General features: G+C 40.1%; 1 protein-coding gene across 1 annotated transcript; it reads right to left on the bottom strand.

Annotated features, from left to right (window-relative positions):
- Nucleotides 1–3,563: 3,563 nt before the first annotated feature.
- On the bottom strand, nt 3,564–13,629 carry LOC114583176 (vomeronasal type-2 receptor 26-like). The gene is made up of 6 exons (XM_077918164.1): nt 13,412–13,629; nt 12,014–12,305; nt 8,388–9,236; nt 7,649–7,870; nt 7,234–7,360; nt 3,564–4,465 (listed from the first exon to the last, which is right to left on the bottom strand). The coding sequence occupies exons 1-6, from the start codon at nt 13,627–13,629 to the stop codon at nt 3,564–3,566; spliced, it is 2,610 nt and encodes an 869-aa protein (XP_077774290.1).
- Between the last annotated feature and the right edge of the window lie 923 nt (nt 13,630–14,552).

Here is a 14,552-nt window from a genome sequence, read left to right as displayed (position 1 = left end):
CTTTGACCCAAAAAAGAAAATAACAGAACACCTCTAGTCATCACATACAGCTCCCAAGTTAAAACAGTACAACGCATCATCAGAGATCTACAACCTCTCCTGGACAATGACAGTTCTCTTTCTCAAGCTCTGGGAGGAAGACCTTTCATTGCCTACAGACAGCCACCCAATCTTAAACAACTCCTAACCCACAATAATACTACAACCAGACTTAACACGGACACTGGCACCAGAGCCTGCAATAAACCCAGATGCCAACTTTGCTGCCACATACACCCGGACAACACCATTACTGGCCCCAACAACATCACACATACCATCTCGGGACTATTTAATTGCTCATCGTCTAACATTGTGTATGCCATCAAATGCCAACAGTGTCCTTCAGCTCTCTATATTGGACAAACAGACCAAACTTTACGCCAAAGAATAAACGGACATAAATCTGACATCAAGAATCACAAGACAGAGAAACCAGTAGGAGAACACTTCAATCTCCCAGGACATTCTATACAAGATCTCAAAGTAGCTGTTTTACTACAAAGGAATTTCAGAAATAGACTGGAAAGAGAAGCTGCTGAATTGCAACTCATTATCAAACTTAAAACCATGGAGAGACCTGGTCTGAACAAAGACATTGGATTCTTATCCCATTATACATGACTAAGCCATTTTTCACCTTCTCACCCCTTGCTTTTTCCTGTAAGACCTATTGCAGTCGTTAAGAGTCGTCAACAGGCTCATCACAGCTATCTGCCAATCACCCATTCCCACCACCCTTCTGAGTAATACCCCTCCCCACCTTCTCACTATATAGAAGGATCTGGCAACTTCTGTTTCAGTGTATCTGAAGAAGTGTGCATGCACACGAAAGCTCATACCAAGAACTAGCTTAGTTGGTCTTTAAGGTGCTACTGGAAGGAATTTTTTTTTTCTTTGACCATCAGGTTGCAGTGTCTGGACAGGTCTATCATTATATAAAGGAAGGAAGGAATAAGCAAACAAATTTATAAACTGCAGTGCATTCAATAAATACCAGAATTGTGTACAGAAATTGAAGTATAAAGTTAATCCTAAAACAGTATTGAAACATAAAACCAAAGAAGTATTAAAAACTGCAGGGATGAAATGTTCTAATTTGGGAAATCTTAGAAGAAAAATGAAGGTTTTAAACAAACGTCAAAACCATATTGCCATGGCTCCTTCATTTCTAAGAGAATAACATTCCAGAGAATTGATGCCACAACTCTGAAATCATTTGCCCAATTCACAGTATGTCTTACCAAAGGGGTATGTGGCAGATTTTCCTCCCCACATCAGTCCAGCCATTTATTTTCCACCACATTTGTTAGTTCTTATCTGTTTTAATTATCATATTTTATCCATCCATTATCTGTGTTTAATCTTGTATTTTATTCAGATGTTTTATCCTATGCTTGTTTACTTGTCCTTATTTGCTCCAACATTCATAAATCCTAACTGCTATTTTATTTATATGTTGTTTTTTTATCCTGGTCAGTGACCATAATAAAGTTCATTCATTCATTCACCACATTTGAAACAAGAAAGTAAAGAAACTATGGTCTCGATATCTGTGGCGATCACACAGGGCCCCTGGACATTTGATGGTCTATTGACCCTGTGCCACCACTGTGATTGCTTTCTTCGCTGCCACCACCCCGCTTCTCACGGGGACACATGGAGTCCAGACAATTGTTAACAATAACAAATAATCAAGTTTATTTTTAAATGTAGGAACAAGCTAATGGTTTCAGTTAATTTTTATTGTCAGTTTCTTAACTCTTAGTTCCTAACAACTTCAAACTGATTATTCCCAACTTTCTATCTGACTCCACCTGACAATTCCTCTCACTCTCTCACAATACAACTCCACCAACCCACACCTAATCCTTCCTCTTCCTTCTTCAACTCCCAAACCTCAACTGACTTTCAAAACCTCCCACTCTAACTCTTACTCCTCCCTTGCATTCCCACTGACCAATCACATCTCACTCATTTAACCCTTTCCTTATGACCCACCTAGGAGGCAAACGCCACAATATCCGTCACTGGACTACATGCAATGATCAAACATGATAACTCTTCATGCTAAATTTCTCATCATTTTGGTCTGAAATCTTCCCTTCTGGACATGGGATACAATCATAGTAGCAAAATGCTGCCATGGTTATATTCCCCACCTTCATTTGCTTACTAGAACTAGGATGGTTGGGCCTGAGCAACATATGAAACAATAGCAACCTTGGGAAAAATGGACATGGATTCTTTCAGATTTGGACCTTTGCACTTTTTTTGAAGCTACATGCAAGCCACTAATCGATGATGTCACTCTATACCATCATATACAAGCAAGTCAGTGTTATAAATGGTAGGACGATATAGCTGATGCCCAGCAAAATAGTTTCAAAGTATTGAATCATCAGATTTAAATACATTCTTCCAAATAGTCAATTGTCAATAGTCCATGAAGAAGAGAATAAATTTTGTAGCGGCCCATAATAAAAAAATAGCTCTACAAACTGATAGATCCATTTCTACTGGTGAAAAAGCCAGCTCATTTAAATTCTTGCTCATTATTATCAAAATTATGTGGCTCATTGTGACAGCATACTTAATGTCACATATTGTGACTACACATGGTTCAATACCGATTTTAAATTTTCAGGATGTATGTGTGATTTTACTGTAAGTTTTTATATATAGCAAAAAAAAATTAAAAGAATATAAAGAATTTAATTTTGGACATCAGGACAGTTACTCAATCTGAACTCAAGGATCAGACCTTAGGACTCAAACTGCTGACAGTTTGACCAAATCAGCTGTGCTATGCTATGGCAATCTTATTGAACATAAAAGCTTGACCTGGAGAAGCCTTGGGATCAGTCCTGCAAAATTCCACTCTCTGAAAGAATTTGGGGGTTTTTTGTGGGGGGAGGGGAATCCAGTTGATAATATAAAATCCAGCTCCCCTTTTTATATAAAATCTACTATATTAAAAAAAAGGGGAAGAAAGAAAACTGAATTTAAGAATGGAGAACCAAGAAACTGAGAGAAATCAAGACTGGCAGATTTATTCTAGAACAGATCTAGTCCTAGGACAGATAATTAAACAGTTGGTCTCTGAGCAATTAGGAAAGGATGCTGTAATTACTAAGAACCAGCATAGATTTTACAAGAACAAGTCAGGCCAGGCAATTCTTTCTTTTTCTCTTTCCTTCCTTCCTTCCTTTCTTCCTTCCTTCCAACTTTGTGAAAGAGTTACAATCTTGATTGATCTGGGAAATGATCTGGATGTAGAGCATCTTGATTTCAGTAAGGCTTTTGACAAACGTCTCCCATGATATCCTTGCAGGGAAGCTGGTAAAATGTGGACTAAACAATGTTGCTTTTAGGTGGGCTTGTTGTTTATGGAACTCCAGAAAAAATGCTGATCCAATTTGAAACTAAAGAGTTTGATACACGCACATGTACTTTGTTCATAAAGCAAATGTTTCATGAATGCACAAACACCACTGAATCAAAGATACAGACTGATAAATTTTTCAACACTTTCTTCTAATTAGCATTTCTTTGTTATTCAGCTCAGGCCTCAATAAAATAATGTACCATTTTGGAAAAAAGATGCAGCCCAGCAACCCAAAGCTGGAAGCTAGGATAGAAAAGATCTCCACAGCTACCATGTATTTCCCTTTGGTGCTCAAGTAGGTTGGAACAAAAGAGAGCCAAACACTACAAAAGACCAACATGCTAAAAGTGATAAACTTGGCTTCATTGAAACTGTCAGGTAACTTCCTGGCAAGGAAAGCCACAGTGAAACTGACAATGGCTAGCAGGCCCATGTAACTCAGAACATAATAAAACATCATGGCAGAACCCTCATTACATTCTAGTATAATTTCTTTAGTCACTGACTGTGTATCAACATCTGGGAATGGAGGAGATATCACCAGCCACACAGTACAAATGCCCATTTGAACAAGTGAGCAGGAAACAACAATGAAATATGCTTGTTTTTTCCCCACCCATTTCCTCATCCTGGATCCTGGTTTTGTGGCCATGAAAGCCAGAAACACCATGATGGTCTTTGCCAGTACGGAAGAAACAGCCACTGAGAAGATAATGCCAAAAGCAGTTTGCCGGAGGAGACATGTCACCTTCTGAGGTTGGCCAATGAATAGCAAAGCACAAAGGAAGCAGATCAACAGGGAGGAAAGGAGGGTGTAGGTGAGGTCCCGGTTGTTAGCTTTGACAATAGGGGTGTCATGGTGCTTCATAAAAGTCCCTAGCATGAGAATTGTGATCAAACAAAATGAAAGAGACAAACAGGCTAAAGTGAGCCCCAGTGGTTCCTGAAAAGTCAAATAGCTTACTTCCTTGGGAATGCATAAATCTCTGTTTTCATTTGGGTAATTTTCATCGGTGCATTGGTAACAATAATTCATATCTGAAAAAGAAAATATTTGCTAGAAGTCTTGGATAAATGTTACAAATCTCCCAACTATCATATGTGACACACACACACACAAACACACACACACACACAGCTCTTTCAAAGTTCATAATGGAGTTCATAATGCTATTATTTATATCCACACTCTCAGTTAATAATAATAATAATAATAATAATAATTTATTATTTATACCCCGCCCATCTGGCTGGGTTTCCCCAGCACCTCTGGGCGGCTTCCAACTGAATATTAAAAACAGTACAGCATCAAACATTAAAAACTTCCCTAAAGAGGGCTGCCTTCAGATGACTTCTAAAAGTAAAATAGTTGTTTATTGCTTTGACATCTGCTGGGAGGGCGTTCCACAGGGCAGGAGCCACTACCGAGAAGGCCCTCTGCCTGGTTCCCTGTAACCTTACTTCTCGCAATGAGGGAACCGCCAGAAGGCCCTCGGCGCTGGATCTCAGTGTCCGGGCTGAACGATGGGGGTGGAGACGCTCCTTCAGATATACTGGACCGAGGCCGTTTAGGGCTTTAAAGGTCAGCACCAACACTTTGAATTGTGCTCGGAAACGTACTGGGAGCCAATGCAGATCTCTCAGAACTGGTGTTATGTGGTCCCGGCGGCCACTCCCAGTCACCAGTCTAGCAGCCGCATTCTGGATTAATTGCAGTTTCCGGGTCACCTTCAAAGGTAGCCCCACGTAGAGCGCGTTGCAGTAGTCCAAGCGGGAGATAACTAGAGCATGCACCACTCTGGCAAGACAGTCTGCGGGCAGGTAGGGTCTTAGCCTGCGTACCAGGTGGAGCTGGTAGACAGCTGCCCTGGACACAGAATTAACCTGTGCCTCCATGGACAGCTGTGAGTCCAAAATGACTCCCAGGCTGCGCACCTGGTCCTTCAGGGGCACAGTTACCCCATTCAGGACCAGGGAATCCCCCACACCTGCCCGCCCCCTGTCCCCCAAAAACAGTACTTCTGTCTTGTCAGGATTCAGCCTCAATCTGTTAGCCGCCATCCATCCTCCAACCGCCTCCAGGCACTCACACAGGACCTTCACCGCCTTCACTGGTTCTGATTTAAAGGAGAGGTAGAGCTGGGTGTCATCTGCATACTGATGAACACCCAGCCCAAACCCCCTGATGATCTCTCCCAGCGGCTTCATATAGATATTAAAAAGCATGGGGGAGAGGACGGAACCCTGAGGCACCCCACAAGTGAGAGCCCAGGGGTCTGAACACTCATCCCCCACCACCACTTTCTGGACACGGCCCAGGAGAAAGGAGCGGAACCACCGTATAACAGTGCCCCCAGCTCCCAGCCCCTCTAGACGGTCCAGAAGGATGTTATGGTCGATGGTGTCAAAGGCCGCTGAGAGATCCAGCAGAACTAGGAAACAGCTCTCACCTTTGTCCCTAGCCCGCCGGAGATCATCAACCAGCGCGACCAAGGCAGTTTCAGTCCCATGGTGAGGCCTGAATCCCGATTGGAAGGGATCCAAATGGTCCGCATCCTCCAGGCGTGCTTGGAGTTGTCTGGCAACCACCCGCTCAATCACCTTGCCCAAGAATGGTAAATTTGAGACTGGGCGATAGTTGGCCAAATTGGCTGGGTCTAAAGATGTTTTTTTAAGAAGCGGTTTAATGACCGCCTCTTTCAGCGGGTCTGGGAAGGCTCCCTCATAGAGGGAAGCATTCACCACCCCGCAGAGCCCATCGCCCAGTCCTTCCCGGCTCGCTTTTATCAGCCAGGATGGGCAAGGATCCAGGAGACAGGTGGTCGGTTTCACTTGTCCAAGCAGCCTGTCCACATCCTCGGAGGTAACAGATTGGAATTGATCCCATGTAACAGGACCAGACAGAACTCTAGCACTCTCCCACCCTGGCCCTGCTCCCACGGTGGAGTCTACCTCCTTCTGAATCTGAGCGACTTTATCTGCAAAAAACTTTGCAAAAGCATTGCAGGAGATCTTGGGGTCCCTACCAGGCCCCGGTGGTGCAGGTGGTTCCGATAGATTGCGAACTACCTGAAAAAGTCTCCTGCTGCTGTTTTCTGCAGATGCAATGGAGGCGGTGAAGAAGGCCCTCTTCGCCGTTGCCATTGCCACTTGGTAGGCTCGACGTTGAGCTCTAGCCCGTGTCCGGTCTGATTCAGAATGAGTTTTCCGCCACCGGCGCTCTAGCCGTCTCAACTATCAATCTCACCAAAATGTCAATAGCATAAGTTACAGGCACCTCAGAGGCAGGGTAAGATGCTGCCTGTGGAGGGTGGAACTGAACTGCTTCTCTCCCAAAAAAAGCACTGCTGCTGCTTCCCGCTTTGTGGATTGCTGGCCCCCACAATTTTATTATTGTGGGTGCCCAAGCACCCAGAGTACCCTGGAGTTGGCTCCTATGTTTCAAGTATCCTCATGAAAATGAATGCTACTTTATGAGGGTTCCAGTTTTTAAGCATGGTTTTGAAGCATGTATTCAGAAACCACTTTTAGAGCTTACTGCTGATCACACAAAGGTCAAGAGTGGAGGAGGTTTACTGGTGAAGTTTCCGAGGGGACAACAAACATGCACCCACCTTTATAAATTTGTTTGCATTCAAGTATCCAGGCAGAACACCTATTTGACTATTTGGCGGGATGTATGATTCCACAAAAATGTACAGATCGTATTTAATTTTTGTCTAGTTCACATCCATTCCAAATAGTAGAAAATAAATTAGGTCTTTAAGCTTTCCTGGATTGCATTCAAATTTTGTACCCAATCTTACCCTCACGGTCCGAAATCTTCCCTTCTGGACATGGGATGCAATCGTAGCAGCAAAATGGCTCCCCCTCCTTCACTTTCTTGCTAGAACCAGGATGGCAACTCTCAGTACAGACAGAAAGAGGCTGGACCTAATCATAAATAAGAGAGAGAAAGCCTTTTGATATGAAAACTACATGTGGTTGATTATGTTATGGCTTCATCCCACAATATTGTACCAGTCCTGGAACACTATAACAGGCTCATCACATATACAAAATCAATAAAATTCTATTTCAGATGGTCAGTTGCTGTATGTTTCTATACATATATATTTCTTTTGCTCATGTTTAAAATAAATTTTAGACAACATGATGGTGACTTAGCACTTACAAAGGTATCAAAGAACAGCTAACAAATTGCTGATGGATGCCTTTTACCTGGTTAAACCAGCTGTGCCATGTTATGGCATCTTTGTTGATGGTAAACACTTGGTCTGGAGGAGCCTCGGGATCTATCCTCCCAACTTTCACTATAGACTGGTTTGAGGAACTAACCCAGTTGATAACATCAAATCCAGCTACTAGCTGTCCATTCTGGTCAAAGGAAACCTTTTCCCCAGCACTGTTGTTAAATGAGACACTTCTCAGGGAATAATGGACCTACAGTTAGAAGAACATCAATCACTACTTCTTCTGGAAGCAAATTCGAGTATAGAGTATTCCAAGTTTGGCCACATTCTAGATTTGTATAAATGCCTTATGATGCTTGCATGTTTATGAGTCTGTTGCTATTTTGGGGGGTGGGAGTGTGTTAAATGGAAGGAGAAAAGGCCAATTCTTAATCTTAAAGTTAATGCCAAATACCACAGATATCCGTTCCACAGGCACACAAATGTGCACAATTACTTTACCTCTACCTCAGCAGGGAAACCTCATAGGAAAGAGTATTTTCCAATGAAGTTTAATTTTTCTAAGACATACTTGAGCAGCCAAACAGCATAAAAATTAATTAATTAATTTGTTTGGCATTTCAAGGAAGGAAAATAATACTAATTCATTTCTGGAATGAAGATGAAATGGAGACCACGGGGGGGAACCAGCAAACATTTAGTCACAGTTCGTGAACTACTACATCTCCATAATATTGTGTTTTATCTGACAATGTTAAGTTCATTACCTGCCATGGCAGTTGGCTGTGAAGGGTCTGTCCACCTTCCTTCATCACTGATCTGTGTACAGATGATGACATTTTATGTAAAGCATGGGCCACAACATAGACAGCATTGTAGATGCTGTAGCTGTGGCCAGTCATGCTGATCCCAAAAAAAGAATCAGGAAGACTTTCCAGTTTCTCCTTCCCAGTGCAGATATCCTCCTTCTGTTCATCCAGAGCTTGATTTGGAAATACACAGCCAAAGGCATTTTGCCAAAAGTCCCTTATGAAACCATCTCCTGTGGTGCTGGATGGGTTTGTGCTCTGAACAAACTGGTGAAACAGTGGGAGTTCACTGGAGTGAATTTTGAAGGCAAGAGCACCATAGAATAGTTCATCATCCCAAGTCCTTTGAATAACAAATGCAGTATGTTCCACCTGGGCTGTTGCTATCCACACTTTTGGTTTATTTGCCATGCTTTCTTGCTGTGATAGATATGGAAGATATCTGAAAAAAGCCATGGAGTAAGATTCTCCATAGGCCACTATGACATTGGCTTTGCTGCCCATCACTTTATCATGTATTTTTGCACCATCTTCCATCACATATTTAATGTCTGTGACAAAAGTCAATGTTGGAATTCTTTCTATAAAAGCAAAACAGATCTCATTCTGGGAAAACATTGGAACCACAGTTTGCACAAACCTTTCTCCATCTGAGGTATCCATAACAATGAGTCCAATCCACTTCCACCCAAAATACAAAAGTAAATAGAGAATCCCCTTATACTGAATGACTTCCTTGGGGATCATCTGGTAGAATGGAAGGCCTGGAGTTTTATCATTCATCACTGGAGCAGGGCTATATATTAGCTAAAGATAAATGAAGAGTAGAGATTGAAAAGAAGATAATAACATTTCTGTAAAACTCTCAGGTATCCAAAGAAATTCCATAGCTTTATATGAATAGTCTTTACAGTTACCCTGCAAAGTAGGTGTACACTTTAAACATTTCTTCTAAATATTTGGTACTGAGATGGAGAGAGCTGTGGCTTCCCTTTGGCAATCTATTGGTTCCACATTGAAGGGAGACTTGGATTGGGCATTTCACCACTCCCATTAGTCCCATTTATTCATTGTTAAATCAATGCAGTCATCAGAGAGACAGAGACGGTGCATGAAGAGTCCAATAAGACTACAAACATCATAGTGAATGATGGTGTAATAGAACAAATAACACTAGCCTGGGGCACAAGACAAGGATGCCCCCCTTTCCCCAATTTTATTTGTATTGGTCATTGAAACTCTGGCCAATATAATTAGAGAAGGTGGAAATATAAAAGAAATAAGCAATAAAGAAAAAGAGAGAATAAGCTTATTTGCAGATGCCACCATGTAAACAATCAAAAATCCATTGGAAAATATGCAGGTAATAGAGGCACACTTGAATTTTTTTTTGAGAAATAACAGGGTTACAGATTAATTAGTCCAAATTAGAGATGATGATATTCAACTATAATGAAGATGAAAAACAAAATTTATTGAAGAAAATAAAAATAGATATAAAATCAAGATATGCAATAAAGTACTTGGGAATAAATATAAAAAGGATTTTAGAAAATTTAGAACAAGAGAATTTTAATAAATTAAATAAAATTAGAATGTTATCCATTAAGATATTGGAGACATAAATAAAGGGTTGGCAAAGTATGATCAATATTTTTTTATTGGGGATAAGAAACCTAGAATTAATAAAAGAATATGGTATAAACCCCAGAAAACAGGTGAACTGGGTCTCCCCAACATAAAGTTATATTATATAGCAAATCAGTTAAGATATATCATAGATGGGATAACAGAACAAGGAGTGTTAGAATGCTTAGATAGTTTTACACAGGAAATGAGGGAGGAGTTAGTGAATATATATTTTTATCATCCCAAATAGGCAATAGTGGCAGAAGATTAAAAATCCCTTATTAAAAAATACCATTGAGATATGGGCAAAAGATAAAGGAAAATTGATATCAGCAAATTCCCCACCAGCTCTGGTGGTGATGATAGAAGACTTCCCAGTAAATTTAAAAAAGGAAATTGAAAAAGAAGCGAAAGAAAAGAAAATATTTAAAATAAGGTATTGGGTGGAGAAAACAAATAAGAGAAGCTCTAACAGAAAGTAAAATAATTTGGTTTAACTGTATACTGTACAACTGGAGCAATTGTCAAAGAAGTGGTTAAGGGAAAACAAGAACTGCAAAGAATACACAAAATTTGGGGGGGAAAGATTATAAAAGGGGGAGATAAAGAAGAAAGTACAGTTATAAAAGGGGAAACCAGTGAAATTTATAAAATATTAGTAGAAATGGAGGATCAAGAAGATCAATTAATAGAGGTGAGGGGAAAGGAGACAACAGGGCGGATAGATTGTCAAAGCTGGGGGGAAATATGGGAGAATTGTGCATTGAAAATGTTGTCTATAAGAATAAAAGAAAATGATTATAAATTAGTATAGAGATGGTAGTTAACACCAGTCAGATTAAATCAAATAAACAAGGAATATTTGGTGTTATGTTGGAGGGGATGCCAGGAAATTGGAAATTATCTTCACATATGGTGGGGGTGTAAATATGTACAATTTTTCTGGCAAAGTGTGTTTAAGGAGATAACAGAAATCACTGGGTTAAAGCTAGGTGAAAGTTCGGAGGTAGCATTATTATCAATTTGCAATGGGGTGGACGGTTTGCAGGCTATAAAGGACTTGCTCACAAAGTTATTGACAGCTGCAAGAATTATGATAGCTAGGAGGTGGAAGGGGCAAGCAGAATATAAAATGGAAGAATGGCATAAAGAGGTGTGGGATATAGCTATTAAGGATAAATTAACATGTGCCATTAAGATAAGACGGGAAATACGCAGGAGAGATTATTTTGAGGACCTGTGGAAGGTGTTTGTAGAATTTGTATTGTTAAAATGGAAAGGGGTCAAACCATCGCAAGAGGTGTTGAAATTTGGGGAGGCTGGATACTTACAATGGTATGGTCTCAGTGGTGGGGTGTACACTTTTATTCTTATTTATTTATTCTTATTATTTTGTCAAAATCAAAAATCAAAAAATATATTTTCTCTTGGTGGGGGGGGGGGGAAGAAAGAAGTGAAACAAGCAAACAAACAAAAAGACTACGAACAGAGGTAGTTGGAGTTCCGGGGATTTTTGTTTTGTTTTGTTTGAAGTGCCAAAAAAAAAAAAAAAAGAGACCTCTTAGCAGCTTCTTCCTTTGACCATCATTTTCTGAGCATCATCACCTGCAGTCATTCAAAAATATTCTTTACTGAAACTCTCACCCCCAATGATTCATTGTGATTTCCAGCATGCAACAACCTTCCTTGTCTCTTGTAATTTCATCCTCAAATTTCACCTTTTCCAGGAAGCTTTTCGAACATTCCCTTGTCCTTACTGCAACTATGAAAAAGTATGAGTAACAGAGTTCATCACATATTATTCCCCTTTCTAACTATGTCACAATTTAACCCATTGCTCTACATCCATTTTGCACAGGAAGTTCCTTGGGGTGTGGACTTGCCTTATCTGTTCTTTGTCATGCACTCTGTGCTACTAGAACAAAACAACTACAACCAAAAGACATACATTTTACCTGTGGAATCTTGTAAATATCCAAAACATTTGCCACATGAAGGGAGATATGGGAGTCCAGTCCCCCAATGACTGCTATTAGATTATTCCTGACATCACATATATAATTGGGGACAAATCTCTCCAGCGTGGATGTAAGTAGCATTGTAGCATGGTAGGTTGACTTTGCACTGAAATAGCTGTCATAAATGTGGAAGCCCAAGGTGACATTGGGCAAGATCATAATGTTTTCATTTATCTCCTTTACTGCGAAGGCCAAGGCTAGGATGTGCTGGTAATTCTTTGGTACTACGCTAGGAAAAGAGAGCTGAATTTTGTATCACAAAAATATAACAACAATGACAAAATGCCACTCTTTAAAATCTGCCTTCCTTTACAATTATAGCATTTATAGACATCCTTTATTGAATTAATCTTATTCTAAAGTGATATATCAGAATATAGAGCATAGATAGTATCAATGATTTCATCAAAAGATGTGGTGTGGTATAGATACTTAGCAAATTACCATTTAGAGTAGACTGCAAGAAATTAACCTATTTCACACATATCTAGTCTTTGCAATTGTGATCTATTCTACTAGCAGCATTCATCACCCAATGTATTATTATTTAATTCCTTTTATTGAATTTCCCTAAAACAGATAGGTACAGGTGCCAACTCCCTGACTGCACTCCTTGGGTGCCCGAGCACCCACAAAATTCCCCATGAAGGGGCTGGGCACCCAGAAATTTTGGTGAAAGGCCATGCACGCTGCCTCCTGCACCCCATTCACAGTCCAGTTGCACTCCCCTAAATCTGCCTCTGAAGAAAATGTAATAAAACTGGATGGAGGAACTAATACACTTTAATATGCAGGTCTTTGACATGATGGTAGCAGCTGCTTTCATTTGTTGAAAGTGAGCTGGGCTGTTGAACAGTGATGAGTAAAGGCATGAGTATGCTTTTTGTCTCCCACACGAGTTCATTCCCCACTCTTGTTGCCTTTCTCCAGATCTTCTACACTCATTGACAAAGTTGTGATATTTATAGCAAATGCAACTGTTTATGGGTTTTCTCTTACAGGGTATGGGGCAAAAATCCTTGAGCAGACTCTAATTTAATTTTTAAAATGTTAATAGGAGTTAAGATGGAGAAATCAGATGCCCCCCCTTCAAATAGTGCATCTTCACATGCTACCAGGTTAATTAGCTCAGATTTAGAAAATGGCATGTGGGAAAGGGATAAATGCTCTTTCTCTGGTGCCAAAGACCCATTCTTTAACAGGAATACTAGCATATCTTATGGGGCTGTACACAATTAAGGTAAGGTCCTGGATCTTACCTAACTTTCATACTCCCCCTGAAAAAAGGGTGAAAAGGAAGTAAATGAAACTGAAAATAAACTTATAATTCCTTACATAAACTCTTCATGTAGTGTTGGGAGGGGTTCTTCTGTGAAGTCTATTGAACTGGAGACAATGAAGCTCTGAGAAGCAATAGCGCCAATTATAAGGTCTCCATCCTGATGATATTTGTGGAAAGGATGGTGTGGATATTGGAACCTGCACTTAAGAATGTGAGCCTTGCATGCCATTCGAGGAAGCATTACCAGAAGCAAAGTCACTAGTATCACCATACTGATTACATATGCTAATCATTCCTTTATATATGCAGATTTCCCAGTTCCATCTATAACACTTTCAGGAACATCTCTATGATTGCAATGCTCTGATCTGAATGTTCAGATAGTCTTCTATCAATAATGAAATCTAGATCCCTAAACTCAAATATTAGTGACATTATTGGTATATGTGCTCCTGTCCCTAGTCCCTAGACCTGTATCTGAAATATAGAGCATATATTTATGGAATTGTCCTTCACATGAGGGAGGGTTTTTTTGACAGTTGTTTTTACTGTTAACTGAATGCCCCATGTGATTTGATATTTTTGTGTCTGCTTTTTGAGACAAACATCCAAGTTAATTACAACCTTTATGATAATTAAAGGCTAAGGAACCCACCAAGTCAAATGTAGGGAATCTATGTAGAATTTCTTATTAAAATAATTTTTTGTTGTATGTTAACAGAATTTTTGACTTTGTACTTAGTTGGAATAGGAAATTGTGATGTAGGCTTGGATTGATCCAAAGCAAGGAAAATACATTAGAATTAAATGTTCTTGCCATAGAGCCAGAGGGGAAAATTAAATCCTTGAACATGGGATTTGACTCATTTGGAAATGATTTTTCTGGAAAGATTGAAAGACTGGTTTTACTTCTTGCATGAGAGGGAGACATGGCAAACTTCCACCTCGCTTTGCCTAATAGTAGGCAATGCATGTTTCCCTCATCTGGTCACTAGAAACCAACTGAGGGTAATTTCTGTAGTGTGTGCGTGCGTGCCCAGGCGTGCGCGCACACACGTGTGCACCAATATTTTTACATCACAGTTTTCCTTTAATTTTGATTCAGTTTTCCAATGGAATATTAAAACAAAGGTCAGCTTTGAGAAAGTTGTATCAAGCAATGGTTAAGAGGAAACTCAGGGCTTTTAGCCTCTC

Source organism: Podarcis muralis, chromosome 13 (assembly GCF_964188315.1).
Source record: "Podarcis muralis chromosome 13, rPodMur119.hap1.1, whole genome shotgun sequence".
Classification (NCBI taxonomy): Eukaryota; Metazoa; Chordata; class Lepidosauria; order Squamata; family Lacertidae; genus Podarcis; species Podarcis muralis.
Note: the sequence above shows the minus strand (reverse complement) of the source record. Positions and strands in the feature narration are given on the sequence as shown.

Excerpts from the sequence above, each read along its gene's own strand:
- LOC114583176 (XM_077918164.1), bottom strand. The coding sequence starts at position 13,629 with ATGGTGATACTAGTGACTTTGCTTCTGGTAATGCTTCCTCGAATGGCA. Across the intron at positions 7,871-8,387 it reads ACAGCCAACTGCCATGGCAG|GTCCATTATTCCCTGAGAAG; the intron begins GTAATGAACTTA and ends TTCTAACTGTAG. Across the intron at positions 4,466-7,233 it reads GAAGATTTCGGACCGTGAGG|ATATGAATTATTGTTACCAA; the intron begins GTAAGATTGGGT and ends TTTCTTTTTCAG.